General features: G+C 49.3%; 1 protein-coding gene across 1 annotated transcript in view; it reads left to right on the top strand.

The window, feature by feature from the left end:
* The window catches only part of ME3 (malic enzyme 3), a 202,317-nt gene that overhangs the window by 133,541 nt on the left and 41,795 nt on the right, over window positions 1-26,981 (top strand). Inside the window, exons 5-6 of the mRNA XM_044919338.1 lie at window positions 4,774-4,935; window positions 14,410-14,513. Of these exons, the coding sequence (XP_044775273.1) occupies window positions 4,774-4,935; window positions 14,410-14,513 (266 nt within the window). The remainder of the gene's footprint in view (window positions 1-4,773; window positions 4,936-14,409; window positions 14,514-26,981) is intronic.

Below are 26,981 nucleotides of genomic sequence, written 5' to 3'. Positions count from 1 at the left end.
GACCTATAAGTGGTGAGGATTATTATTACCCCCATTTTATAGACAAGGAAGGTGGCTGTTTGCCTGTGAAGGGTTGAACCAAGATTTGCAACTGCAGACTGTGTGTTATTTATGTAGTGGAGAGAGAAGGGGAGGAAGAGGAATAAAAAAGGAAGGATGAGAGAGAGGGAGGAGGTGAGGGTTGTGGGCAGCCCATGACATAACTACAGATCCAAGGAACCTGGGGCTACAGCAAGTAAGGAAACTGAGGCTAGAGCAATGGGGTCAGCCCCATTGGGTCCACCTAGGCTAAGGCATATGGGCAGTAAGGCAGAAAAGGCTGTAGGTCCACACTAGGTGGACAGAGGAAGAATGTGGCCCACCCTCCTCCTTCGTCATCTGAAATACAGAGGAGGTATGAGTTGCAGATGCCATCCAAACAAGGAAGCTGCAATCCTGTAGGTCACTGATAGTTACTGCTGGACTCTAAAACCCCACAGTGCTGCTCAGGCTTGTCCTCAGGTTTTGACTTCTACCGTACTAGTGGCCCTTGGCGTCCAGCTCCATTGATGTCATGAAAAATAAGATCCAGCACCTTCTCCCTGAACTTGTTCATTCACACCACATATGAAGCAGTCCTGTGGAAAGCCTCTGCTCTCTATGTTGGATCTATCATATTGGCCACCATTTATCCAGTTCCTATCACATTGCAGGCACCAAGCTAAGTGCCTGAAGAATCAAAGATGACAAGACCCATTACTTGCCCTAAAGAGCTTAGAACTATGAAAGATGAAGTTATCATCTAACTAACATAATACGAGGAAAATGCCATGGGAACTTAGAGGAAGGAGTATGACTTCTGGAAGGGGAACATCATGGAGGAAGGTGACTTTTGTACTGTTCCTTGAAGCATACAAGGATGGTAGGATTTGGATCACGGAGATCATAGGGATTGAGGGGTAAAATGGCATGTAGTCGGGAAAGTACAAACCTTATACAAGGTTGGAATTATTTTATTTGGATAAAGAAGAAATTCAAAGAGCAGTTAGGACCTAGACCATGGAAGGCCTTAAACGCCAAAGATGTTTGAGCTTTATTTCACAGGCATCGAGAGACATTGGAGGTTTGGGGTAAGGAAGTCGCAAAGCTGGTGTGCTTTGGAAAAATGAAATGGGGCACGGGGAATCCAAGAGTGGAGGGACCTGTGAAGAGACCACTGCAGCGGTCAGATGAGATGGATGGGCTCACCCGAAGGCAGCAACAATGCAAATGAAGATCATGGAACAAATGGAAAAGTAAGGAGCAGATGGAATCAGCAGAACTTGGTGACCAGTTGGCTGTGGTTGACGACCGACAGAGAGGAGTTGTAACAGGACAGTTTTGAGCTTGGGAAATCCAAGGTAACGGAGGGAGGACAGCAGAAGTGAAAGGTTTAGAAGAATAAAGGGAAAGCAGATTCATTTGGTTAGGGACTCGGGAATTTGGGGGGACTATTGGACATCCAAATGGCAATGTCTGCTTAGAGAGGATGTAGGAGCCACAAGCTTTGCATGGCCGAGTTTCTTGGCCAATGGCCACCACGGTCTCCTCTTGGTTCCATTTCATTCACTCATTGAACAGATGCTTACTGTATGGCCTTCCTGTGATAATGCTGAACTAGAGAGAAGATAAAACAATTAAAAATCCAATATGGGATCTTTGCCCCAAATAATAACCATCATCATAATCATAAGAGCAGTAACCGTTTATTGATCACTTACCCAAGGCACCTGGTTAAAATGAGACTGATATTACTTCATCATTACAACCATCTGATGACTTAGGTATGATTATCCCCCACTTGATGGAAAGTTAAAACTCAGAAAAATTATCTGTTTACCCAAGATTACATATGGTGCATTATCAAGGAGCCTAAATTTAAATACTGGTTATCAGACTCCAGAACCCCCGCCATTAATCTTTAGGTTGTTTGGTGAGATAAAATGTGCATTTTTAAAAATGTTAAATAAGAACCCAAATATGTAAGCAGAACCTTATGCAGGGGTTGGCAAGCAGTAGGTACTTAGTCAATGTTTGTGGCAGGCAGGCAGGCAGGAAGGGTGCGCAGGCTAGCTGTGTGGTAGCCCTAACAGGTGCTAGGAGAAATCGCATTAGATTGTAATGGAGCAGGGTTTGCATGCTGGAGGAGGACCTTCTAGGAGAGAGGACCATGGGGGCTGAGAGGGAGGAGATCATACGTGAGTTCAGAGGATGTCTGGGAGGAGTGAGGAGGTCAGTTTGGCTGGAGTAGGCACTGTGTGCAAATGAGTAGCAAGAGCTAAGTCAGAACATATACTGGGTTCAGATCATTAAGGTGTTAAATGTTTTGGACTCTATTCTATGGACAGTTTGAAGTCATTCAAGGTCTTTGAGCCTGGGAATGGCATGATGAAAATGGGTTTCTGACACAATGCATGCGGAGAGACTGGAAGGAGGAAAGATGAGTCTGGTCATGAAGCGTTGTAATAATCCACTGAGTGATGGAGAGAGGGTGGCAGATGGAAGTGAGGAGGCAGCCGTGCAGGAGAGGGCCCTTGCAAGGTTCAGGCTGGGAGGGCAGCCCTGGAGAGCCCTGTCACCATCTGGGAAGGCCCCAGAGTTGTAGGCATAACACCCTGGAGTAGGAGCCGACCTCCTCTGGTTAACTCACTGTCCCTCAATGGAGAGAAATTCTGAGAGACTGGGAATTGGAATAAGGAAGCCCTGATCAGGAGAGATGGTAGAGGAATGCCCTGAGTCTGGGCAGCATGAAAGCACAGGCTCCCCCAGGGGGAGGTCAGAGGCAGGGCAGAAGTTGACCAAGAGCACAGGTGCTTTAACCCCGTTGCAGTGGTGGTAGAAGGACCCCAGAGCCAGGAACCCAAAGCTTGATTAGGATTCTGACCTGCCATGTGCACAAGCAAGGTGACTTTGGTAGGCCATCTAATCTTTCTAAGATACCTCATGTGGAAACATCCAATCCAGGGCCTGGCTTCTGGCTGATACTTAACACATGTATATAAAACATGAAGGTCTTAGAGCTTCTGTTTGCTCACCTGTGAGACGGGGATAACAATCTCAGACTCACCCACCTGCCAGGGCTGTGGGGAGAATCAGGTGGCATGTGGGTTGAGAACACTCTCCATAGAGGCAGTAGATAATCTGAGGGGGAAAATCATGATCGTCATGGGTCTCTTGCTCTGCCCGCCCCCCCCAAGTCCCCTTTCCAGAAGTGGAGGAGTGTTTTTAAGAATCTCTATACCTGTTTCTACTGAAAGGCGGCACCTCTGTGTGCTCTTACTCTTAGAGAGCTGGAGAATATAAATGATAAGATGCCATGGGCCCTTTGGGTCCTGGATCATAAACTCTTCCAGAGCAAGAATGGGTCTTCATCTCTTTATCCCCAGGACTTAGTGTGCCTGCATAGATTGAGCTGAGCCCCATGATGCCCAGGAGCACTACGCTTGGGGCACTGGGATGTCCATCACTCAGAGCTGGTCCTAAGCCCTGGTCAAAGCCAGGCTCCAGTGGAGGGATAGGTAGCCCCATAAATGTAACTCATTTCGAGATGGAGGGAGGCAGTGATGGTGAGCAGGTCAGGGTGACTATAAACAACTTCACTGTCACCCGAGGGGATTTCTGTGGCCTGACTTTTAAGACCCTTCACCGTCTGACTCCTGCCTGACATTCTGTTCTCTCCTTTCATGCGACCTGCACCTCCTCGTTCCCCACACATAGCCCACACCCTCCCCACCTCTGTCCTGCATCCGAATTTCCTTTTGTATCAAGTACCTTTCTCCCCAGCTGGACCCCTGCAGACAGTCTTCTCCTGTGTGCCCTCACCCTTACGAAGGGTTACCCTACAGGATGTAATTCTCCCTTCTCAGTCTCGGCTACCCTCGTGCTGCTCCACTACCCTCACTTTCCTCCCAGAGTTGTTAATTATAAGTAGACATGTTTCATCTCTTTTTATTGCCCCTTAGTTCTTTAAGGCCTGAATCCATACAGACTTGTTATTACAAATGAGCAAAGTGATGCTCCTTCTCCCAGGATCTGGCATAGTGTCTGCCAAGTAGGTGCTTCATAAATATGTAGTAAAAGAATGAATAAATGAATATCTATCAAAATCATAGTAATTTCTATCACCATCAGTTTCTTCAGCATCTGTTAATTAACAGCAAGCAAGCCCTGAACTAGCACGAAATATGCCACCAGTGATTATTTGCCAAAGCACAGTGGTAACCCCAGTACAGCTTGAGAACCCTCCTGGGTTCCTGGGAAGTAGTGACCCCAGCCGCTGTCACGGGAGCCCTGCCCTTTGCAGGTTGGACTTACTGTACCCCCGGAGCAGGCGGAGGGCACTTCCATCAGCCTCAAAACCGTGGGCTTGTGGCAGCAGCATGAACACTTGTCCCTCAGGGTCTCCTTTCATTATGGCCCTGTGCCCAGATCTCAAGCTGGGAATATCTGCTTAGTTTCTTTGAGGGAGCGTGACCAGATGTGGTTTCCCTCCAGCTGTTTCTGCAGCCCCTGTCGCAAATCTCAGAATGCGGGGTAAGGTGTCTGCCCAGCTCAGTGGGGCTTCTCACCAGCCTGCCAAGATGGGGGACAGGGAGAAGGACTGCCACCTGCAATGGAAAGAATCCCTCGGCCTTTTCCCCGACCAGGGTTCCATCCCCCAGCAGAGGAGGTGGGCATCCACCTGTCAAGCCCAACGCAGGAGGGGTGATAAAATGAGCACTTTGTCACAAGAGGCTCTTCCCTGATTGTTTCCAGGCTGTGGTGGTGACTGATGGGGAGCGCATCCTGGGCCTGGGAGATCTGGGCTGCTACGGCATGGGCATCCCCGTGGGCAAGCTGGCCCTGTACACAGCGTGCGGAGGGGTCAGCCCGCAGCAGTGCCTCCCCGTCCTGCTGGATGTCGGCACCAACAATGAGGTAACGCACCACCTGGGCCTGGAGCCCTGGGGCCAGAAGCTGATGGCTGGAGTGGGGCTGGGTCATCTTTGAAAGGGGCAATTATATCTGTAAAGAACTGGGACATTTCTTTCCTGGGTCCCCTTCGCCAGGGCACTTCCCCTGCACGGCCGAGAGGTGGGGACCTTTCTTCTCCCTGCCTGCCCAGCCCATTTCCTTCCCCACCTCCCCACCCCCCACCCCCCAGCCACGGGGATTCCTGGCTCCCCTTCCTCCTCAAGGCCCTCTGTGCCCTCCATGACCCCAGCTTGGGCCTTGTTTGCTTCCCCACTCCATGACTGCCCTCCGAGGCCTCTCTCTGATTCAGTAGTGAGGAGGGTCCCTTGATCCAGGCAGAAGAGGCTGCTGGGAGGTATTTTTTCAGCATTGTAGAGGTAGGCTGCCTCAATGAAAGAATTAAAACCCAAAGCACCAGGGCCAGGGGATGAAATATCTGAATCAGCCAGATGAGTGTCCTGCAAGCCCAGGGAGAAAACATGCTCCAAGCTGTGGGTGAGATCCACCTGCAGATGCCAGATGGTTTGGGATATAAGGAGCTCAAACCACAGGCAAGAGTTTGGCTGCTCTGGGTACCTCCCTGGGACACGGGGTTTGTGTGCATCTGCAGGCTCTGTTCTGGGTCCCTGTGTCAGAGAAGACAAAAACTACCCAAGAATTCCTTCTTCATGGCATGCATCTCTGAGTTTAAAATCTGTGCAAATTCATCTTTTTTAAAATGGGAAAAAAACAGAAAATCAGAGAGGTTAAAAATATCAGTTATGCATCAGTACTAATCATGCTTTCCATTTTGATATATTTCCTTCCAGCCTTCCCCCTCCCCCCGCCCCACCACAAAGTATTTATAAAACCAAAATTGGGTTTGAATATATAGTTTTGTATCCTGCTTTTAAAACTTAGTATATATGGTGAGTTTTCTCCCAGGTCATTAGCCATTTTGCACAATGTCCACTCCCTGGGGTGTCACAGTTTACAGAGGAAACCTCCCACAGCTGGACACTCAGGTTGCTTCTCATCTTTTTGCAAATATAAGTTTTACCCTGAGCCCATTTTTTGCAGATCAGTCTTTGTTTCTACTTGTGATTATGTCCTAGAAACAGAAATGTTGAGGCAAAGGGAGTGGTCTTCTAGATTCTTGATTCATATGGTCGAAAAGGTTATCTTACTCGCATTCCACAGTGATCTTTCTCAAGATACTTGCCATGACTCTTTGCATGGCCGTCCTCCTCCCTGGACACCATACATCCCCATTTCTAAACAAGAACGAGCACTGTGGCTCCTTGCAAGGAATGATGCTTATTCAGGCTTCAGCCACAGATGCCATCAAGTGAGAGGACAGCCAGGCAGACCTCGCTTAAAAGCTGGGAAATTGTGGGTGTGGGAGTGGGGTGAGGGAGGACAAGGGTAGTGGGAGAAGGACTGGCCTGGGAAGTGGGGACCCTGGTCCTGACACCACTGACAGCCAGCTGAGTCCCCGCACCTATTCAGACTTGAGCCCCTTCCAGTACAATGAGGAACTGGACCAGAAGGTTTTTGAGTGTTCTGCCTCCAAAGCTCTTCTCCATATGCCTCCCCTCCAGCCTAGGAGACAGGAGGCAGGATGGCAAGAGCAGCCTTCAAGGTCTGCTGCATGCTGTGGTTCTCTTCCCCAGACCAGATGCCTGGGTCTTGCAGAAATGGTTCTTTGGTCCCAACATGCATGGAATCATGAAGGCGAGGATGAATGTAGTGAACTTTGTTTTAGCTGTTCTTCCCATCCAATTCCTCCTACTGTGTTCCAACAGGATTTAATTGAGACCTTTACTCATTCTCTCCTAAAAGCTGACTTTAAGCAAGATTGGGTCTGATTCTAAGGCCACTATATCCCCTGGAAGGGTGTGGGTTGCCTCTAGCATTTGCATAAGATCCCATGTCATTGAAGATCGACACCCTGCAATGATGTGATGAAACTTAGAGCTAGCCCCAACTTATAATAAACCCACCAGAAGAGATGGCAGGAAGCTATGAGTAAGTCATGGCCAGGCACTTTTCACAGACCACCCTGTGTAAGCTTGACAACTCAGAGAAATTAATTTGCCCGAAAAGAAGATCTGCCAGGAGTGGCAGGGCGGGGATCCTAATCTCTGTCCGCCCCCGTCTGCCCACACCACCCCTGCCTGCCTGGGTGCCAGCTGCTTTAGAAGTAAAGGTCATTTCTTGATTTTTAGAGTTTTTATTACTAAAGTAACCTGAACACACTATTCAAAATCTTAGAAGGAAAGGGAAATGGCATCTCTCCCACCATGCTCCATCCATGTTCCTTTCCAATATTCGTCTATGCATCAACATAGATGGAGTAACATGCACGTAATTTTGTTCTCATTTTCTCAATGAATGTTATTTTATGAACACTTTCTCCCTACTTATTTAGCAAAAGTTTATTGAATGTTTAGTAGGTGTCAGGCACTCTGCTAGGCATGAGGGAGAAAAATGAGAGCCAGAGCCTGAGTGGAATATTCTACACTATATTTCAACACTGTCACCTAATTGATCATTTTTAATGGCTAATGTGTTCCTTCTCCTCCAAGTGTCTGCTTCTCCGCCTGGGGCTTTAGGCCTCTGAATCACTTCTCCCTCCTGGCTGTGGAAGGAAGAGAGCGTCCCTTGGGTCTGCCCCCACTCCCATCAGGAAGGACCGGAGTACTCCCCAGCTCAGAGGAGGGAACTCGCACTGAGGGCAGGTGCCGCCCCTGCCACGCCATGCGGGCGGGCAAAGAGAAAGCAGCTCCGAGCACTGCGGTGTGCCAGGCGTAGCTTGAGGCCTCTGTGGATTTGAACTTCATTTCACTCTCCCCAGGCTGTGTGAGATGAGGAACCTGAGACCCACACACGGGAACTACTCACCTCAGGCCCCACAGCGCTAAGTGTCAGAGCCAGAGTTTGAACCTGTCTCTGGCTCCAGAGCTGCCTTGTCCACCGTGGTGCACCGCTTCAAGGGGCCAGGCGTTTGTGTTACAGACTGGGTGATGAAGACTGGGAAAGGTGGTGGTTCACGCAGGCGGGGGCCCCATGGATGCCCAGGCCCAGGGGTTACCGACGCCATGAGCACGGTCCTCCCGCCCCAAAGAAAGGCAAACTCCCCCCAGACCCTCTTCACAAAATTCAAGACACAAAAATCCAGACTTACAAAGTGGCCAACATTGGGAAGACGGTGGTTTCGCTCTTCCAAATGCATTCATTATGTGATTTCCCACACTACAGTTCTTTAAAAAAAAAAAAAAAAAGATTGCAAGGTTCCCGCCTCCCCGGAAGTCTTGGGGCACGTCTCTCCCCCAGAACAAGCCAGAGCAATAGGAGAGAGGCTTAACCTTGCTGATTGAGGGGCTGGAGTGTCGGGATAACGAGAGAGAGAGAGAGAGAGAGAGTGTGTGTGTGTGTGTGTGTGTGTGTGTGTGTCCGCTCGCGTGCTCTGTGAAAACTCCTGGGGGCAACAGGAGCTCTAATCAGAGTCAAGGAAAACACCCTTCCACGTTTCCTGTTGAAGGAAAACATCTGCTGTCGACAGCCCTGAAACTCTGAGTCACTGTTACCTGCCAACCCCAAGGAGGTTTGGAAAAATAAATATGTGGGGCAGCGATCCCATGAAGAGGTGATATCCCATGATTTAGTTCCAAAGGGACAAAGCCAGGGAGCGCCCCCCCCCCCGATAGGCCCACCTGCTGGGGTCCTCCGTGGCTGTGCGTGGATTGGTTTGTGTCTTTTGTTTCATCCACATGCAGCCAGACAGTGTCACAGACTGTCCACGGTCGAAGGGACCTGAGCTACAGTTGACCCTTGAACAACGCAGGAGTGAGGGGTGCTGACACCCACGCAGTTGAAAATCCACACAGGACTTTTCAGTCCCCAAAACTTAACTACTAATAGCCTACTATTGACTGGAAGCCTCACCGATGATGTAAATAGCCAATTAACACGTATCGTGTGTGTGGTATGGATTATATACTGTACCCTTATAATGAAGTAAGCTGGAGAAAAGCAAGTGTTATTAAGAAATCACAAGAGAAAATACATTTAGAGCACTGTACTATATTTATTGAAAAAAATCCACAGATAAGTGGACCTGTGCCATTCAAAGCTGTTGTTCAAAGGTCAAATGTACTTCTCATTGAGACCCCTCATTTCACCCAGAAGGGGTGCAGAGCAGAAATGGCTTGCTCCAGGTTTGACTCCAAGCCCAATGCTCATGCCACTCCACATGACAGGTCCTGCAGGGCAACCCCGGGGCTTGGCTTTAAAATGGTCCCTGAGCCTTAACAATCTTCTCCTGGCAGAAGTCTTGAGCCTCAATGGGTTCTAATGGGGGGATGTCTTCTTGGGGAGACATGGGAACAGACTGTCCACAGAGCCCAGCAGGCCATCCCTGGGGGTGCTGCCAACAGAGCTGGGCTTGAAGGGCCGTGTCCACCTCGTAAGAGCATCGTTACTGCAGCTGATAAACAGCCCGCACTCACCCTGTGGTGCCGTCAGATGCACTCGCTCTGTATACACGTGACCTTTGAGGGTGCCCCTCCTAGGATCTTCATAGCTGATCCCTGGGCTTAACTGAGCCCCCAAAGACATGCGCGGTAGGCATACTTGCCACCCTGAGGGGGGAACGTGTGCTGTGTCCACAGCGTGAACCCAATCCCAGGACCTCCCCAGACCCCCAGATGCTCCCCAAGTAACTTCTTCGTGTGCCTGTTGCTACATGAGATAAATATTTTTCCCAGCCAGAAGCTTCATCTATCTTCCAGTTTAAAGCCAGTGCTCAGGGAGTGAGAGGGCAAGTGAAGAGGAGGAAACCAGTTTTGTTTTTCATGACATTTTGTCTCCAAGAAAAACCCAAAGTCACAGACCTAAGCGACAGAGCCTAAATTCGAACTAAGTCTGTCCATCTCCAAAGCCCAGACCCCGTTCTGATTCTAAAGCCAGACCATACTGCGGGCACTCAGAGGAAGCATCCTGAGCAGGGCCACCCAGCGAGGCAGTGCTCTTTCCTCTGTAGACACTGCCTGCCAGCTTTCAAGGTTCCTTCTGCCTCTCCTGATAGGGCTACCAGATTTAGCAAAGAAAACTATAGGATGCCAGCTCAATTTAAATTTCAGATAAATAGCTAATTGCATTTTTGCATATGTCCCATGTATGCTCCATGCAAAACTTGGGACATAGGCTAAAAAAAAATCTTGCCTATCTGAAATTCAAATTTAACCAGGCGTTCTGTATTTTATCTGGCAATACTTGCTGCTAAACACTTCTAAGCATTTATGTAAGGAAGTCAAGGATAGAGGAGGGCCACAAGGAGAGAGTCCAGGCCAGCTAAGGGTCCCACACCTTGCTGGCGGCCATTCTGATGGCCGCGTCACTCAGTGGGACAGTGAGCAGGATGGGGACTTCTTGTTTCGCGTCGTGCCAAGACATCCGTGAGTGCTCCACCTTGTGCTGCTGCCAGAGGAGGCCCAGCTGGCTGGCGATGGGGACTCGGCTTCCGTCCTGCTGTCCCTGCTCCCCAGCCTCCTCTGCAGGATCAGAGCCCGCACCTTCCCTGCCATGACTGAGTGCCTCCAGAGGACCGGGCAGAGGGTGAGGAGCCACCCCCAGGTCACCTGGTCCCCACAACATGGAATATTGGGGGGAAAGGACACTGTCATGAGATCCAGGCAAAGCAAGGCTCAATTTCAGCTCAGCCACTTTCTGGCTCACCTTCTTCATCTATAGCATGGGGATGACAATATGTAAGGTGGAAGGATCACATTACTTTTGATTCAGGAGTGAATTATTTGAAAGTTCTATATAAAGAGAAGAAGCTCTTTTTAGTATTATCTCCATATAGAAATTTTCTTTCCAATTTGTGTATGTGTGCTTAGGTATGAAGTATTTCAGGCATAATTTTAATATAAAAGCAAAATATAAGGAATGTTTTAAAGCTTTCATAGCCACCCTTCTATCTCAGTAGTACCTCTTTATAGTTGGCCTTTGACTTTTAAATGCAGATATACTGAGAAATTTTTGGAAAATCCAAAAATTCCTCAGTATTCCTGGAGAATCTGATTTGCCCCACAAACCGCACATGGAACACTGAGAAATTCGCTTTTCGCTGCCTGATGTACCAGTGATCCAAATCAGCCACTTGGCAACATTACAAGTTACAACTCACTGTGGCCCCGGGGAAGTCTCTTACAAGAACTAAAAATGTGAATCTTTTCTGCAGGTGCCAGCAGTGATACTGTTTTTATCATTTCTCTGCGTGCCCTCTGGGCTGTATGTGTGTGCTTCAGAGAGTTGAAGTTACATCTGTGTAGTTTTGTATCCTGCTTTTCTCACTTTCAATAATCTCCTACATGTCAGTCCAGGTGGCTGCATAGTCTTAAAAACCACCAATTTTAATAACTGCCTAGCTTTTTTTTTTAAAAGATTTTATTTATTTGTCAGAGAGAGAGAAAGAAAGCACAAGCAGGGAGAGCGGTAGGCAGAGTGAGAAGCAGGCTCCCTGCTGAGCAAGGAGCCCGATGTGGGACTCAATCCCAGGACCCTGAGATCATGACCTGAGCTGAAGGCAGATGCTCAACCAACTGAGCCACCCAGGCATCCCTAACTGCCTAGCTTTCTATCAAGTCTTCACAACATTTATGGTTTGCCCTCGGCTGGATGTTTGCTGCCTCTAAGTGGCTTTCAGAGGGTCACCTTGAAGGTGGCATGTGAAGGGGGGCACAGATGTGCCCCCTGTCATCCTTCTATCTCACAAATACATACACCTGCCAGGGCAGAATCCTAACCTGTCTCAAGGAGGGATTGCCCATGGGTGAAGGGAGTGAGAAACGAAAGGCCTCTTGCTAAACATAGACCCGCGGTGCCTCAGGTGATGCGCATGAGCACTGGAGCTGAGGGTTTAGGAAGGCAGATCCTGCCTATTCTTTTCTGTCCCCTACACTTTTGCACAATGACCTCCACCTCCACAGCGCCGTCAAGACAGTATGGATCTAGAGCAGTGTCTAACAAAAACGGAGTCCATTCTGGTTGATGTGCAAACGAGCCGCCCACACAGTAGGGCTCTGTGGCAGTGACCATGGGCGCTGGAGCCAGGCAGCCTCGCTGTGACTCCCGACTCTTCCCCGTACCAGCTCGGGGGCTGGGCAGCTTGCTTCACCTCTCTGTGCCCCATTGCCTCATTTGTCAGATGGGGGAAATTGCAAGACCTACCTTTGTGTCTGCTTGGGCCCCTCTAGAAACAGAGGTGTGAAAGGTTTCTTGGGGGACCCCCGTGAAGAAAAAGGGGGAGCAGGAGGAGTCGGCAAGTGGGTAAGGCCTTCAGACCCCAGTGCAGGTGCGAGACCTGTGACAGGAGAGGCGGGAGGACGGAGACCTCAGTCCCAAGAGCCCAGCCTGCAGTGGGGTCCTGGGAAAGCCTCGGGCAGGGTGACAGGAGGCCCCGAGCAAAGGTCTCCCGCAGGAGGGCCAGCAGGGCAGCCCTGGGCCGCCCTTGACCCTGCCATGTTCAGCCAGGGCTAGGAGCCACCCAGGGGGAGGTGGTGGCTGAAGGCTGTCCGCCCATCTCCCCGCCCTCAGCAGGTTCTCTTCAGGGAGTTCTGAGCTGCACACCTCCATGGCTATCCCACCAGAGGGGAGATACGAGTACTTAGAATAGTCCTTAATATGTGGCACATAGGAAGTGCCATGGAAGCTACAGCTGCAGCCTTTACTGTATAGCATGTGTTACAATGCACAAAGCTCTTTCCCGTATTATTCCATGTCATCATCCCAAGCACCCCCTGCAGCTGGCCTCTCCTCCCCATTTGAGGAATGAGAAGACAGGTCCCAGGGGTCCTGTGATTTGCCCGAGGTCATATGGAGGGTCAGGGATGGAGGTCGGAGTGAATGGAAGCCACTCGAGGGCGGGGCTGTGGGGTCCTTACCTCCACGTCCTGCGGTTCAGATAGAGATGAGGGTAACACCGACGCTTATCCTCAAGGAGCTCCTGTCTGATGAAATAGACACAAATAGATAACTCCTGGAGACCCTCACACATGGAATTACTTCCTGTTTCCTAAATACAGCAGGTACATCTTCTGTCTGCCTCCAGCCCCCAGCCCTTCTTTGTGCTGACTTCCCCACCTGGAGGGCCCAACCCACCTGTCAAAACTTGCCTTTTTTTTTTTGAGAAAGAGGGGGAGAGTGTGTGTGTGATGGTGGGGGCGGGGAGCAGAGGGAGAGGGAGAGAGAGAGAGAATCTCAAGCAGGCTCCACTCCTCATCACAGAGCCCAACATAGGGCTCAATCTCACCACCCTGAGACCATGACCTGAGCAGAAATCAAGAGTTGGACGCTTAACCAGCTGAGCAACCGAGACGCCCCCAGAATCTGCCCATCTTTTAATGCTCGGTCATTTCCTCATGACAATCACCACCTGTCCCCCAATGGGAATTACTTTACTCCTTCTCTGTCCTTCCATGCACCACACTTCGTGCCAAAGCCTATCATTCTGCACTGTAGTAGAGTTTGTTTACTCATTAGCCCCCTGCAATAGACCGTGGGCACATGGAAGGCAACAACCATTTCCTACTCATTTACAAATCCCCAGTGGGGCCCAATGTCAGCAGTAATGGACGATCCATAAACGTGTATGACTGGGTCCACTGATTCTATGCAGGGTGGATGTGTGAGGGGGTAGAGAGGAGGTGGGGAGGTGTGTGTGAGCACTGTGACAGTGCTGCAGGAGGTGGAGTGGGGTGGGTTACCTAACACAGGCTGGTATTCAGGTGGGCATCTTTCTCGAACTGCAATCTCTGGTTGTATATTCTGTCCTTGTACCTTCAAGGACTAGCGCAGTGCCAGGCACATGGTAGGTATTCAGTAAGTTTTCTTTGAGTGAATAAAGTGTTTTCTCATTCGAGTCCAGATCAGTGGCTTTGGACAAGATCCAATAAATACCTCAATCTAGATGCTGCCTGGAGGGGTTCTCAATCAGGGGCAGTTCTAACCCCCCAATAGACATTTGGCAGTGGTTAGAGACTTTTTTTTTTTTTTTGTCACGACTGGGGGTGCTACTGACTTCTAGTGGTTAGAGACCAAAGATGCTGCTAAATATTCTGCAGTATGCAGTTCAGCCCTCCCATCCAAGAATTCCAAGCCCAAATGTCAATAGCCCCACTGTTGAAAAACCTTAAAATAAACCCAGAGCGCCTACAGCCAGGGTTTGGAAGGCTCTGTCTGAGAGGATTTTCTGTATCAAAGCATCCTTGGTTCCTGAAGTTGGAACCACCTAGGAGTCCCAGCTCAGTCAATGGCTTAGCTTCCAGACCCTTCCAGAGATGACAGCTGACAAGGCGGGGTCCACAGGCCACTTCTGACTCCCTCCTCCCTTCCTCTCCCTGGTCCTTCCCACTAACCCAGGACCATTGAGCAAACGGGTACCGTCTATTCCAGGAGCTGCTCAGAGACCCTTTGTACATCGGGCTGAAACACCAGCGCGTGCGTGGGAAGGAATACGACGACCTGCTGGACGAGTTCATGCAAGCTGTGACGGACAAGTAAGTGGGTCAGCCTGTTCCTTTTGAAGTATGGCTCAAGTCAACACTGGTTCAGCAGATACACAAACAAGAGGTTGGAGATGCATGCTTTTCTGGTGGTCTGAAAATTGCAACTTGACCCCATGTCTCTGGCAGATGCAAAGCCAATGGGTTTGTTCTGTGGGAGAATCTTTGAGAGCAGGGAGGGGAGAGAAGAGGGTCGATGACTGAAGGCCTGTGACTGGGTGGTGGTTAAGTGTCTGATATCCCAGGAAGAAACCCCCCTTGGCTGAGCTGTTCTGGGCTCTTGGCATGAACAGGGATGTGGTGAGTGGTGGAGAAAAGAAGTGTACCCTTCTGACAAACTGGTTTGGGAAGGCAGCTTGCCACGTGAGCCGTCATTTTCCACCTGTACTTGAGGACCGGTGGCATTAATGAGCCACCAGAGCAGGCTACACGGGCTGTGGGCCTGCAAGATTTATGAGGTGTCATCTGTGCACTGGGGTGTGTGATAATTGGCAGCTCTGCCCCCCTCACCTGCCCCATCTGTCTGCCATTATGGCCACCCGTACACCCTGCTGTGGCTGGCATGGTACTGACTGGGATGGAGTTCTGGAAACAGCCCTTCCCCCCACCCATGTTTAGTCTGACAGGCAAGTCAATCAAGACAGAGTTCTGGCAACTCAGCAGGCCCCTGTAGACCCAGCAGGTCCCCTAGTCACCTGAAAACCTTCAGCCTTTCTTGCGCAGGTCATGGCAGGGTTGGCTGGGCGTCCTTGGCAAAGGCCTCCTTTGCCTGCGCTCAGCCACTCAAACCAAAGCAGTGGGCTGGGGAGAGCGCCGCTCTGACCTATGTAGCTTTGGGGGCAGGAAAATTGGACTTGACTCTTGACCCCACCACCTCTAGGTCTGTGATGTTGTGGAGCAGGTCACTGAGCTTGTAAATCTCCTCATCTGGTTTCCCTATCTGGGGATAAGAAGCAAGCATTTTATTGTTGTAGTTGTTTTTTAAGATGAAAGAAAATAATACTGTAGTTACATGGGATGGGAAGGACCTTATATAAAAGAATAAATTAGTAAGGGAGTATGGGCTAGGGGGGCCAAAGTTCCTGAGTAAGTGAGAGGGTGAGGGTCTGGTGCACACCTGGAGGGCTTAGCCTTAGATAGGAGCACAAAGGCCTGGCCGCAGGGACTGGAGGTGGGGGGGAGCGCTGGGCACAGGTGCAGGCAGGTGGGTATTTGAGGTGGGGGTGTGTGGGAGGCCCACTGATTGAGGGCAAGGTCATCCACTGAGAGTGAGGATAGGGGCAGAAGTGGTGGAGGTTTAAGGCTGGAGAAGGTATGACCTGCAGTGTCCAAACTAGGGCGCTAGGGGATGATTGCTGGATGGCCCCGTGGGCCCCCCCGCAGATCACTGGGCATGAATTTAACCAATTTCCATGTTTTTCTCTAGCCAGTTTCAACTGGATGCCGGACAGGAAGAGGCAGAGAGTAGGATTTAATCAGGGTTGGGATTTTGATAGGCAAGAGAGAAAAAAAGAATTGCAAGTATATTCAAGGGGCTGATGATGGTCATGTGTCCTGAGGTCTGTGCTGAGTAAGAAGGGACATGAGGACATTGTGGGGAGGATAGGGGACAGTGACATGCACGATCAATGAGGCTCAAGAATGACCGAGCTGGATAAAAGGTAAAATGAGCTAGACAGAGAGAGGCGGTCCTCAGGAAGTTAGGTGTTCACAGCTGAGATCGTAGAGGAGGTGCTGCCACTGAGAAATAACCACCAAGGCAGCTAATGGAGGGTCAACTGCATTAATAGAGGCGTAGCATCTAGAACAAGAGAGGTAAATGTCCCAGTTCCCTCTCCCCCTTTCAGACCATTCTGAACACCACATTCGGGTCCAGAAAGGATACTGTGAGGGTCATAAATGCCCTGACATGCCTTTGGAGAGCAGTAACCATGACAGTGAGGAGGGGAAAGGCTTAGCCTGGTGGGGAGAGGACTCAGGGACTGCTCCGTCCATATCGGGATGCAGTACACCTCCAGATATCTGAAAGCTGTTCTTCCAGAAAGGGGCTCACCTTGTTTCCATATACCCACATGGAGAAGAACCAGTTGGTAGAATGGCAAAGGAGGCAGTTTTCAGCTGAAAACAAATCAGAGCTATCTCACAGCGTACCTGACTCTCTGTGGGAATGAGTTCCCTGTCACAGAAAGTGTTCAAGTGTAGGTTGTTGGTGGTGCTATTACAGGAGGAAATGTAAACCTCAGAGACTCTTTAAGATGCCTTCCTACCCCAGGATTCCATTCGGACCACGCAAGATCCCTGCCTGGCTGGCAACATAGGTATTACTGTACCCATTTTGTGGAAGAGGACCCTGGGGCCCCGGGAGGCTAAGGAACCAGGAGTGCAGGGGGAGCGTGGGTCTGCTGGCCACTCGGGCAGACTGCTTTCCACCCTGCTGGGTTCCCTGCAGGGGAAGAGAAGGGGGTGCAATGGGCTTGGAGAGCCGGGTTTCTGCTCCCTGTGTCCGGGGCCCACTGCTTATCCAGTGAGTCAGAAGTCATTCCACGACTCCCCAAAGAGAAGTCTTGCTATTCGCGTGAGGAGGTTAGATAAACGAGGATGTGAGAGGCGCTTCCATTTATCATCGGAATCAGCTCCCAGTCTCACAGACACGCAGGCAGTGGGGGGCCTGGGGAGGGGCACGCATCAGCCGAGAGGAATGTGTCCTCAAGTGGAAATGATGATGGGTTGACAGTTGCTTGTTTTGACTCTCTAATAAGCTAAAGCAGATGTTTCGGTGGATACTGAAGGTGGGAAATGAGCTGGTCTCCCCAGGCACTCTGGGGACTAGAGTAGCTCCAGGATGGAATGCCCGGACGGGGGAGGGTGTGAGTCAGCAGCCTTGAAGCCAAATACAATGTATTTTAAGAAAGAACTTTGGGAGACGTTGACCCCTGCCTTCAACTTGCTTGTCTTTTTCCAAACATCCTGCTACTGAGAAGCTCCACCTCTTTGCCCCTATCCACTAACGGGGATATAGCTTAAGGGTTTTTGGCCCAGAAAAAGAGTCACTGTAGCTCCGTTACTATCCTGGAGTCTGGCCGCTGGGAGCACCCACCCCGGCAGAAGTAATTGCCACGTAAGGCTGCGAGCGCGCTGCTCAGAGTTGAGACGAACATAGTCATTCCGTCCTCCCTGCCCTCTCTCTGCCCTGCAGACCCGGAGCCGGGTGCCTGAGTCACACGTTTTCCCTGGCCGTTTCCATCTCCATGTGTTTTCTCATTTGGGTTACTTACAGCAGAATGGATGGGAATGGTCTGCTTTCTGTTTGCACCTGTGGCCCTAGCCCCGTCTGATGCCTGGACTGACTGTGAGGTCAGCAGCAGCTTCCGCCTTTCCATGGGCTCGGGAGGGAAACCACCCCCTTTCCCTCTGGCTCCCAACCCTAAAATAGAGGTTCCTAAGGTGCTGGGAGGAGTGATAAAGAAAAAGGTAAATGATAGTTTAAAAAAAAAAATAACTGCTTTAAAAAAAAAATCATCTGCTTTTTTGCACCAGGAAAATGTTCTTTTTGAGTCTCTCCATCTTTATATGTCTGGTTCTCTCTCTCTCTCTGTCTCTCAGTCTCCCTCAATCTCTCTCTGTCCTCTGTCACACACACACACGTGCACATACCATCCTACACTTGATACCTGAGGTTCACATCAGAGTGGGACTGGCACAATAAAATTTCCACCACATTCCACTAGTGAAAGCAAATCATAGATCCTACCAGATTCCAAGAGAGGGGAGAACACAGGACAAAAATACCAGGAGGCATGGTTCATGGGGCAGCACTGTCCCCTTGCAAACCCAACATCTTTTTGTGTGACATTTCTTACTACAAAAATGAGAAAGGGAAACTTGCCCAAGGATAAAAAATTACTAGATTACTCCAAGATCCACCCACCGATACTGACTTGTTAAGAGGCTACCCATATAGCCCCTCTGTACTTTGCTCTTGGAGCTGGAAGGAAGACTTTGACAGCTGCATCTGCCACCACCATCTCCCTTGAGAGCCGTGTGCAGAGCCTTCGTGCTTATTTCCCCAGTCTTGAATGTCCTTCCATTTTCATGGCTGTTTCCTTCTCATCATTCAGGCTTGGAGATGGGTCCACACCCAGGCAGCAGGGTCGTACAAGGCAGGATGTTGGCCCTGAGAGTCCTGCAGAAAACTAGGAGCCTTCAGTGGTTACTACACCCTCAGGGAAGAAGAGACAGGCTCTGCCGGGCAAGCCAGGCAAAAGACAAGGGGCTTGTGAGAGAAAGAATGTCTCTTGGAAGAAACCAAAACACTAAGCCTTCACCACATGTATATTTAGAGTCTGCATTTATAATATACACATAGTTAAGAAATGAGTGTAAAATACTGTCCCCTGCCAACGATACGGCTAGAGAACCTTCCTGGCAGAAGGCAAAGTCAAACTTCTCTGTGAGGACACTCCCACAAGCCATGCTGTATGGAATCCCTCGAGGGGAAAAACAATACCCCAGTGAAAATAAATTCATGATTCACAATAATCCACATGGAAACAATCCACACTGTGGGAAAATCAGATATACAACTAATAGAAGAATTAGAACCCCAGAAAAAGGAATATTCTCAGAAAGATTATAAAGTAGCTCTGCTTAAATCTATTAAAGAAATATTTTTCACAAGAATGAAGTAATAAGGAAAGTACAAAACATTTGGAAAAAAAACCAGCAAGCAAATTTGAAAAAGAACCAAAAAAAAAAAAAGTTTTCTGAAAATGAAAAACAGACTCCTGGAAATCCAGCAGAGCATTAGGCCAGGACACCATCAAAAAACCCATGTCCTCAAAACATACTACCTGAGGGCATTTCAGAGACTCTCCATTCCTATGCCTGATTATCCAGAAAGGAAATGGGAAACCAGGGTGTTTTATCAGGAAAGATTTTTTTTTTTTAAGATTTATTTATTTGAGAGATAGAGGAGGGGGGTGGGGGAGGGGCAGAAGGAAAGCATCCTCAAGCAGACTCTGTACCTAGTGGGGAGCCTGATGTGGGGCTTAATCTCAGGACCCTGAGATCATGACCTGAGCCGAAATCGAGAGTCAGACACTTAACCCACTGAGCCACCCAGGCGCCCCTCAGGAAAGATTTTTCTGAGCTGCTACTGATGACACAGAGCATTTCTCAAGAGAAAGAAAGGGTGGATAAGACTGGAGCCCCCAAGTCCAAGCCTCCTCATGTCATGCCAGAGGGGATATAGCAATTCCAAACAATCCCATAGTGTGGTCCATTCCTCTCATTTTCTCTTTGTCTCTCTTTCTCTGTGTCTTGTTCATTCACACACACACACACACACACACACACAGTTTCTTCTTATTCTACCACATTCATTTTATTAGGCTTAACCAGATTGTTTTTTAATAAAGTTGGATAACTGGAAAAAACTCTGAAAAGCAAAAGATTCCGTCAAGATAAGGTCTATACAGAAAAAAGTATCTGGATGCATCTACACCAAGCTGTTAACAGTGCCTGTAGTTAAAGGATGAGGTTGCCAGGGATTTTCGCTTTCCAAGCCATTCATTTCTATAACGTTTGATTGTTTGTGCACTGGCATCTCTTTTGTGATTAGAAAAAATAATGAATTTTTTTAATAATGAGTTAAGCATCAATGCTTTCCTAGAAATAGTTCCTTGTATTAAAAAAAAAAAAAAAGTCCACTAAAGAAAGAAAGAAGCAGGCAAGCATCCCACCCTTCTCCCTCTGGTGAATTCAGTGTGGGCTAACCTAGGCTCCTGTAGACAACAAAGCAATTCACATACATTCTGTCATTTAATACAATAGTCCTATTAAGTAGGTAATTTTTGTCCTGTCCCACTAAAATAGAAGTTGCAGGGAGGGAGGGATCTTTGACTCTTCTGTTCACTGCTACATCTCAAATACCCAGAACAATGCTAAATGTACTGTGGATTTTCAATTAACACTTATTGAATGAATGCACAATTTACAGATAAGGAAACTGAGGCACAGAAAGGTTAGGGAGCTTGTCCAAGGTCACGCCTCTGGTTAATGGTGAAGCCAAGCTGTGAACCGAGGTAGTCTCACTCCAGAACCCACCCTCTAATTTGGATACTTTCTATCTCTATTATTTTACATGAAAGACAGTCCAACATACTCCAGACACCTTCTTGATACAGTAGGCAAAGAAGATAAATGGAGGGAAGGTCTTTTGGAAGCTATCCTACTTAGCATACTCTTGCCAGCTTGTTCTAGGGCAGGGTTAGTGCCCTGCCCATCCTCACCGTAAGGGGGGGCTCTGGAGGAATCAGCCATCAGCTCCCATTTTCAAAACTCCCTAGCTACCAACAGTGAGGGAAACACCATCTTTGTTTTTTACTTTTTATTTTTATTGAGATATAATTAACATAGAACACTGTGTAAATTTACGGTGTATGACCTGTTGATTTGATAAATATATTGCAATATGATGACCACCACAGGGTTAGCGAACACCTCTATCATATCATGTAATTATAATTTCTTTTTTGTGATGGGAAAATTCTCCAGCATCTGGGTCAGTTAGCTGGCTCTTCTTGGTTCTTCCTTCTTTAATCACCAAATGGCGGGTGGTCCTGTTGCCCCATCACTCACCAGAGCTGGGCGCCCCCTCCAGGTCCTTTCGCAAACTACAAGCCCACCTCGAGCAGTCAACCCCCATGGGAAAAGCTGAGGCTCTTTGGCTCCAAACTACTCCTGATGGTTTTTAAATGGTATAAACAAAGGAAAACCCTTAAGCTCATGGCATCCAGACTACAAAGAAAGTTTCAAGATTTTTTTTTTTAATTTTAAGGGATTGTAAAGAGCATGAGTATTAGCTCCCAGCCCTGATTATAATGTTTCAATGGAGTGTTCCCATTCTGAGTCCCTCTCAGCAGAGACTGCCACTACTCAGTATTTTCAAGTATATACTGAATTTTAGGAATGCCTCCTGCAGTTCGATCTGTGTCTTAACCTCATTTTCCCACCCGGCCCTCCCTAGGACTGTAATCTCACAATCTTAGAATACCAGAGCAAGAAACAGCCTGTTCACTTGACCCAATTCTGTCCCTTTATAGGTGGGTAAACTGAGACCCAGGAAGTAAATTATTTCCCCATGGTCAGATAATGATAAAAGCAGCGGGAAATTAAGGGGAACCTATCCAGTTGTTTGCTCTGACTCACGTAATTCCTGAAATTGCTTCCAAGCTTCCTTTCAGCCGGTATTTATCATGCGCTTTCTCTGTGCCTCAGAGTGTGGCCAATACAAAGAGCAGACCTGTCCTGGAGGAGTCATTCTTCCTGACATTGTAATCTGGACACATAAAATAATCAGAAAATCGTTCAAGGCAGCATTTGTTTATTTCTTCATTCATGTAATTATCCATATATGCATTCATTCAGAGGACAGATATGTATTGAACATAGTGGTAAGTCAGAAATAGACTTTGCTCTCAGGAGTTTATAATCGACTAGGGGAAAAAAAGAATATATTCACCCCTGAGTTTGTGTAGATTTAGCGTACACCTGGCAAAGGGCCCTGCCTGCAGTGTCAATCAGGGTGGCCGGTGGGAACACAGCGGTCAAAGGGCTTGGGACATTGGGTTAGATTTAAAAGATTTAAAAGTCCTTCTTCCCAGAAAAGAGCTAGCCACTCACTTTTACAGAGCACCCCCTCTGTGCTGGGGGCTTTACCTTTAATTATCACAGCGCCCTTAGAGATAAAGAAACTCAGGCTCAGAAAGGTTAAGTAACTTGTCCAAAATCATCCAGCTAGAAATTACAGGAGTTTGGACTTGCCCCACACCCATGTGACTCCAAAACCTGAGGCGGTTTACTGCAAACCCCCTGCGGCCTGCTCTCCCCGCCTGGCTGGGAAGGTCGTCCGGCTCTTGGCCTCGTCTGTGTTAACCTAAGCCACGGGGGTAAAGGGAACGGCCTGAATGGAGGTGACCCAAGGACACTTCGCTGCTGGGGCCTCTGGAACAGGGGCGTGTGGCTCCAAGGGGAGCTGACGCCCTGAGGATGTGTACGGTGGGGCACTCGGTGGAGGGACTGTTCTCTGCCTTCCATCATTCATGCTTCCATTTGTTCCCAGCACTGACTGGGCCAGGCAGGCTGAGGGCACTGGGCATACTGCGGCATGCTTGTTTGTCCAGAGCTGGAGGCCGGAAAAGGGGGTCAGTGAGAGCTCCTTCTTCAGCTTTTGTGTCATACAGAGGCAAATAAGACCCCTCCCTGCCCTCAAGGACACTGCCCCATGCTGCTTTGATCTAGTCTGTCCCCTAACCTCGCCGAGTGTTTCCTTTTCTCCCCCTCCCCCGCTGTGGCTCACTTCTGTCCTGAAAGCCCACACACGTGGACCGGGATTTCAGACCTTATTGCCTCCACCCCCAGACCAGCATAATTCAAGGTAAAATGTAGTCAGGTCTATGGGAGAGGGGCAGTTGAGACTCTGAGGAGGTTGAAGACGTGATGTATGTGGCCGTAGTCCACCTAAAGAGAGAGATCAGAACAGGCCACACTAATCAGAGAAGGTTTGTGCAACATCAGTGGCTTTATTACAGCTAAAATGTACAGCCTCTGGGCGGATCAGAGCTGGTGTGAATGCTGACACCCCACAGCCGGCCAGCAGGTTGGTGGCTGGGAAAAGTGCACGGGCTTTAGGAGCAGAAGGTTGTGCCCTAGAGGAGAAACCTGGTGCTGACTTCTGCCCTTTGAGAGGCCACAAGGTCAGCACGTCAGCCACCATCCTCTTCCCAGCACTGGGATTTCTGGCGCCATTTGCGTGCTTGCCCAGGAGCTCAGACAAACCAGGAAATTGAGGAGGAAATCCATACTGTTCCTGAAGTTTTCTGTCTGGCCAGGGCTGGCCGTCAGAGCAGCGCCTGAGGACCGGCCACATTATTCTGGTACTTTTGCTTAGAAGTTGCTGCTTCCTGTGACTATCTTGTTACTCAATGGAGTTTTCCCCATCAAGCCAGAACGCCAGCCACAGGAGCCCGCCAGTCTGGCTGCCAGAGCCTAGCACGCCAGGGGGATCTCCCGGGGCTGGACTTAGGAAGGGCAGGGCCTCAGAGGTCCACCCTCACCCCCTGACTGGACTCCCTTCCGCAACTTCCGTACCAAGTGGAAGGGATCACACCTTCCAGTCACCAACTTCCAGTGACCACAGCATCCCTTCCAGTGACCGGTAGCCTCTTTCCATCCAGTGTTTGAAATCTCTGCCATAGAGAGCGCTGAAATGGGTATCCTTCTGACTCCCACCTGTTGGCTCTGCTTTTTCCCCCCCAGGCCACATAAAGTAAGTCCACTTTATTCCTTGTCCACAGATCAGTCCTTCATGTCTCTGAAGATAATCGTGATGCCTCATTCCACTTGGCTTTCTCTTTTGCAGGCTCAGTATTCCCACTTTCTGCAATCCATTGTTTCCAGTTTCCTCGCCTACGGAATAGTGTCCCCACCATGCTTGTGATCCCCTTCCAAACCCCTGCCCCAGCAGAACGAGTCACTCCCTCGTGCACATCTGTGGTGGAGCAGTGGTGTAAGGGCTTCGGATGCACCCGTCCACGACTGCAGGGTACATGTCTTCCTCACGCTCTAACTGGACTCTGGCTCCCACCTCCCCCATTTCCCTAGGATCTCCCCATCACTGCTTCTCTCACCTCTCCTCCACAAGAGCTCCTTTACCTTAGAGGTACACCCCCATCTCTAAAATGAATCCATCCTTCAGTCCCTCATCCCCCAATGGCTGTCACCCCTTCCCTACTTCACAGCCAAGCTTCTTGAAACTGATCGTCACTGACCTTTCCTCCCCTTCTGTTTACCCTTTAATCCCCTGCAGTATGGTCCCCTGCCACCACTCTACTGAATGTAGTTTGGAAAAGGTCATGAATGGTCATCGAAACACCAGCCCCCATAGACACTTCAAGATCCCCTTGGCCTTGACATCCCAGCAGCATCTGACACTCCCGACCAAAGCCCGTCCCGTGGCTCCTGTGACCCCTGCTCTGCTGATCCCCTTCTGCCTCACTGGCTGCCCTGCTGACTCTCCTTCCCTCTGCTCCTTGGACGTATGCAGGCACCAGGACTCTGTCCTTGACCCTGCTTCCTGCTCACTGCACATGCTCTGCCCAAGACCCTCATCCAGTCCCATGACTTTGACTGTTCACAATGCCCTGAACTTCACGTTCCTGTCTGCTGAGCCTCATGCAGAGCCTACTGCTTTAAGAACACGTCCACCTGGACATCCCAGCACCTCAGACTCTGCACATGCCAAGCCTATCCTATCAAGTAAGTTTGCCGGTCTTTCCCTATCCCCAACCTCAGTGAGCAGTGGACGTCCCTGTCCCCCATTCTGGGCTCCTTCTCCTTAATCTTCCACATCTGGCCTCTCAATGCATCCTGCCCTTAAAAACTATCCCCTTGGGTACCTGGGTGGCTCAGTCGATTGAGCGTCTGCCTTCGGCTCAGGTCATGGTCCCAGGGTCCTGGGATCGAGTCCCGAGTCGGGCTCCCTGCTCTGCAGGGAGTCTGCTTCTCCTTCTCCCTCTACCCCTCCCCCTGCCTGTGTGCACGCATTCTCTCTCTCTCTCTCTCTCCCAAGTAAATAAATAAAATCTTAAAAAAAAACCAAAACCATCCCTTCCATGCACTCCATGCCTATGGCATGGGAGGCTTTATACACATTATCTCATTTAATTCTAACACCAGGACTGCAAAAGAGGTATTGATAGCCCACTCTATCATCAGTGAAGACTGAAATTTGGATTAAATAACTTGCCTAAGGGCATGATCCCAAAGTTCTTTCCACTCCCTGACATTCTGCCCGTCCTCCTTCACCCCGTTTAGCTAGCCCATTCTCTCCCGCTCTGTCCAGTCTGTCTGCAATGCCTTGTACCAGTAGGACTTCATGGTCTCTCACTGGAGTTGACCTGCCTCCTTGTCTCCAGTTCGTCCTCCCAGCTGTCCACCCTGTCATCCACTGTGCTGCCACAAAGAACTCCCTAAAACAAATGCACTTTCCTGCCTACAGCCCCTCAGTGAGCCCCCCTGCCCTCCAGACTATCTAGGCTCTTTACACAGCCTGTACCCAGGCTGGCCTCCCCCGACTGCCCCCCTTTCTCCCACCCCCCACCCAAGCTCCAGCTCTGTTTATTTTCCTGCAGCTCCAGGAAGGCCCCCTACTCTCATCCCACACGCATGTGCTATTCCTTCTGCTTGAGTCGCCCTTCTTCCCCCCCCACCTGCACAGTCTTCCTGTGAATCTCTGCTCTTCCTTCAGGCCACACCTGTGAAACCCTCACTGCCTCCCACCCCCATCCCCCCACCCCCAGGGCAGAGCTGCCTGCTCCCTTGGAGGCCTCCCACATACCTAGCACATACCTTTATTATTACACTGGCCACAGTATGTTACAATGGCTTTTTTATTTTCTTTGGTTCCCATCATTCTGAGATTCTTGTATTTGCCTTTCTGATCTTGCAGGTAAGGTGGTCCCTTGTTCACAGCAGATACTTAGACATGTTTGCTGGATTGAACTTTTATGTCATACCTAGGATAGTTCCTGGCACAAAGAGGATACCCTGCTGAATACATTTCTTTAATAACTGAAACTGAGGGGCACCTGGGTGGGTCAGTTGGTTAAACGTCTGACTCTTGATTTCAGCTCAGGTCATGATCTCAGGGTTGTGGGATTGGGCTTCACGCTGGGCACGGAGCCCGCCTAAGATTCTCTCTCTCCCTCTCCCTCTGCCCTTCTCCCCCGCACTGCGCACACGTTCTCTCTCTCTCTCTAGAAAAAAAAAAATAATTGAAACAAAAATGTCAATAAATAATTGTAATGCAAGGTGATATATGCTATGATAAAGATATATGCAGAATATCATGGCAGTCCAGAGAAGAAAAGAATTAGTACTACCCTGAGGGTAGGGAAAGCAATGGAAAAGGGAAGCCTTCCTAGAAGAGGTGACATTTAAGCTAGGCCTTTCAGTTTGGGTAGGAGTTGGCCTGGGTGAAAGGGGGCCTTCTAGGCACTTAAGCAAAAACATGGAGCTGTGCAAGGACCCGTGATAACTGGGAAACAGCAGGATGTGTCCAGGGTGTGGGAAGAAACAGGCAGAGGTTAGGCATTAAGGTTGGGGCCAAAGTGAGTACCAGCCAAGGAGTTTGGATATAATCCTAAAGGCAGTGGGAGCCCTGTATGGATTTTCAGAAAATAAGTGGTCTGCACAGATTTGTGTTTACAAATACAAGGAGGATGGATTGGGAGAAGGGGAATAAACCTGGAAGAAGTGAGATTAGTTATCGTAGGATCCCGGCCAGAAGAGGCAGTTGCAGTAATCCCAGGGAGAGATGACCTTGCCCTGAATTCACCCAGCCCCACCTGGTACAAAGTTCTTTCTGTGGAGAGCTGTGTCTGTTTAAGTGTGCTCTGCCAT

Source organism: Neomonachus schauinslandi, chromosome 11, assembly GCF_002201575.2.
Source record: "Neomonachus schauinslandi chromosome 11, ASM220157v2, whole genome shotgun sequence".
Taxonomy (NCBI): domain Eukaryota; kingdom Metazoa; phylum Chordata; class Mammalia; order Carnivora; family Phocidae; genus Neomonachus; species Neomonachus schauinslandi.
Note: the sequence above shows the minus strand (reverse complement) of the source record. Positions and strands in the feature narration are given on the sequence as shown.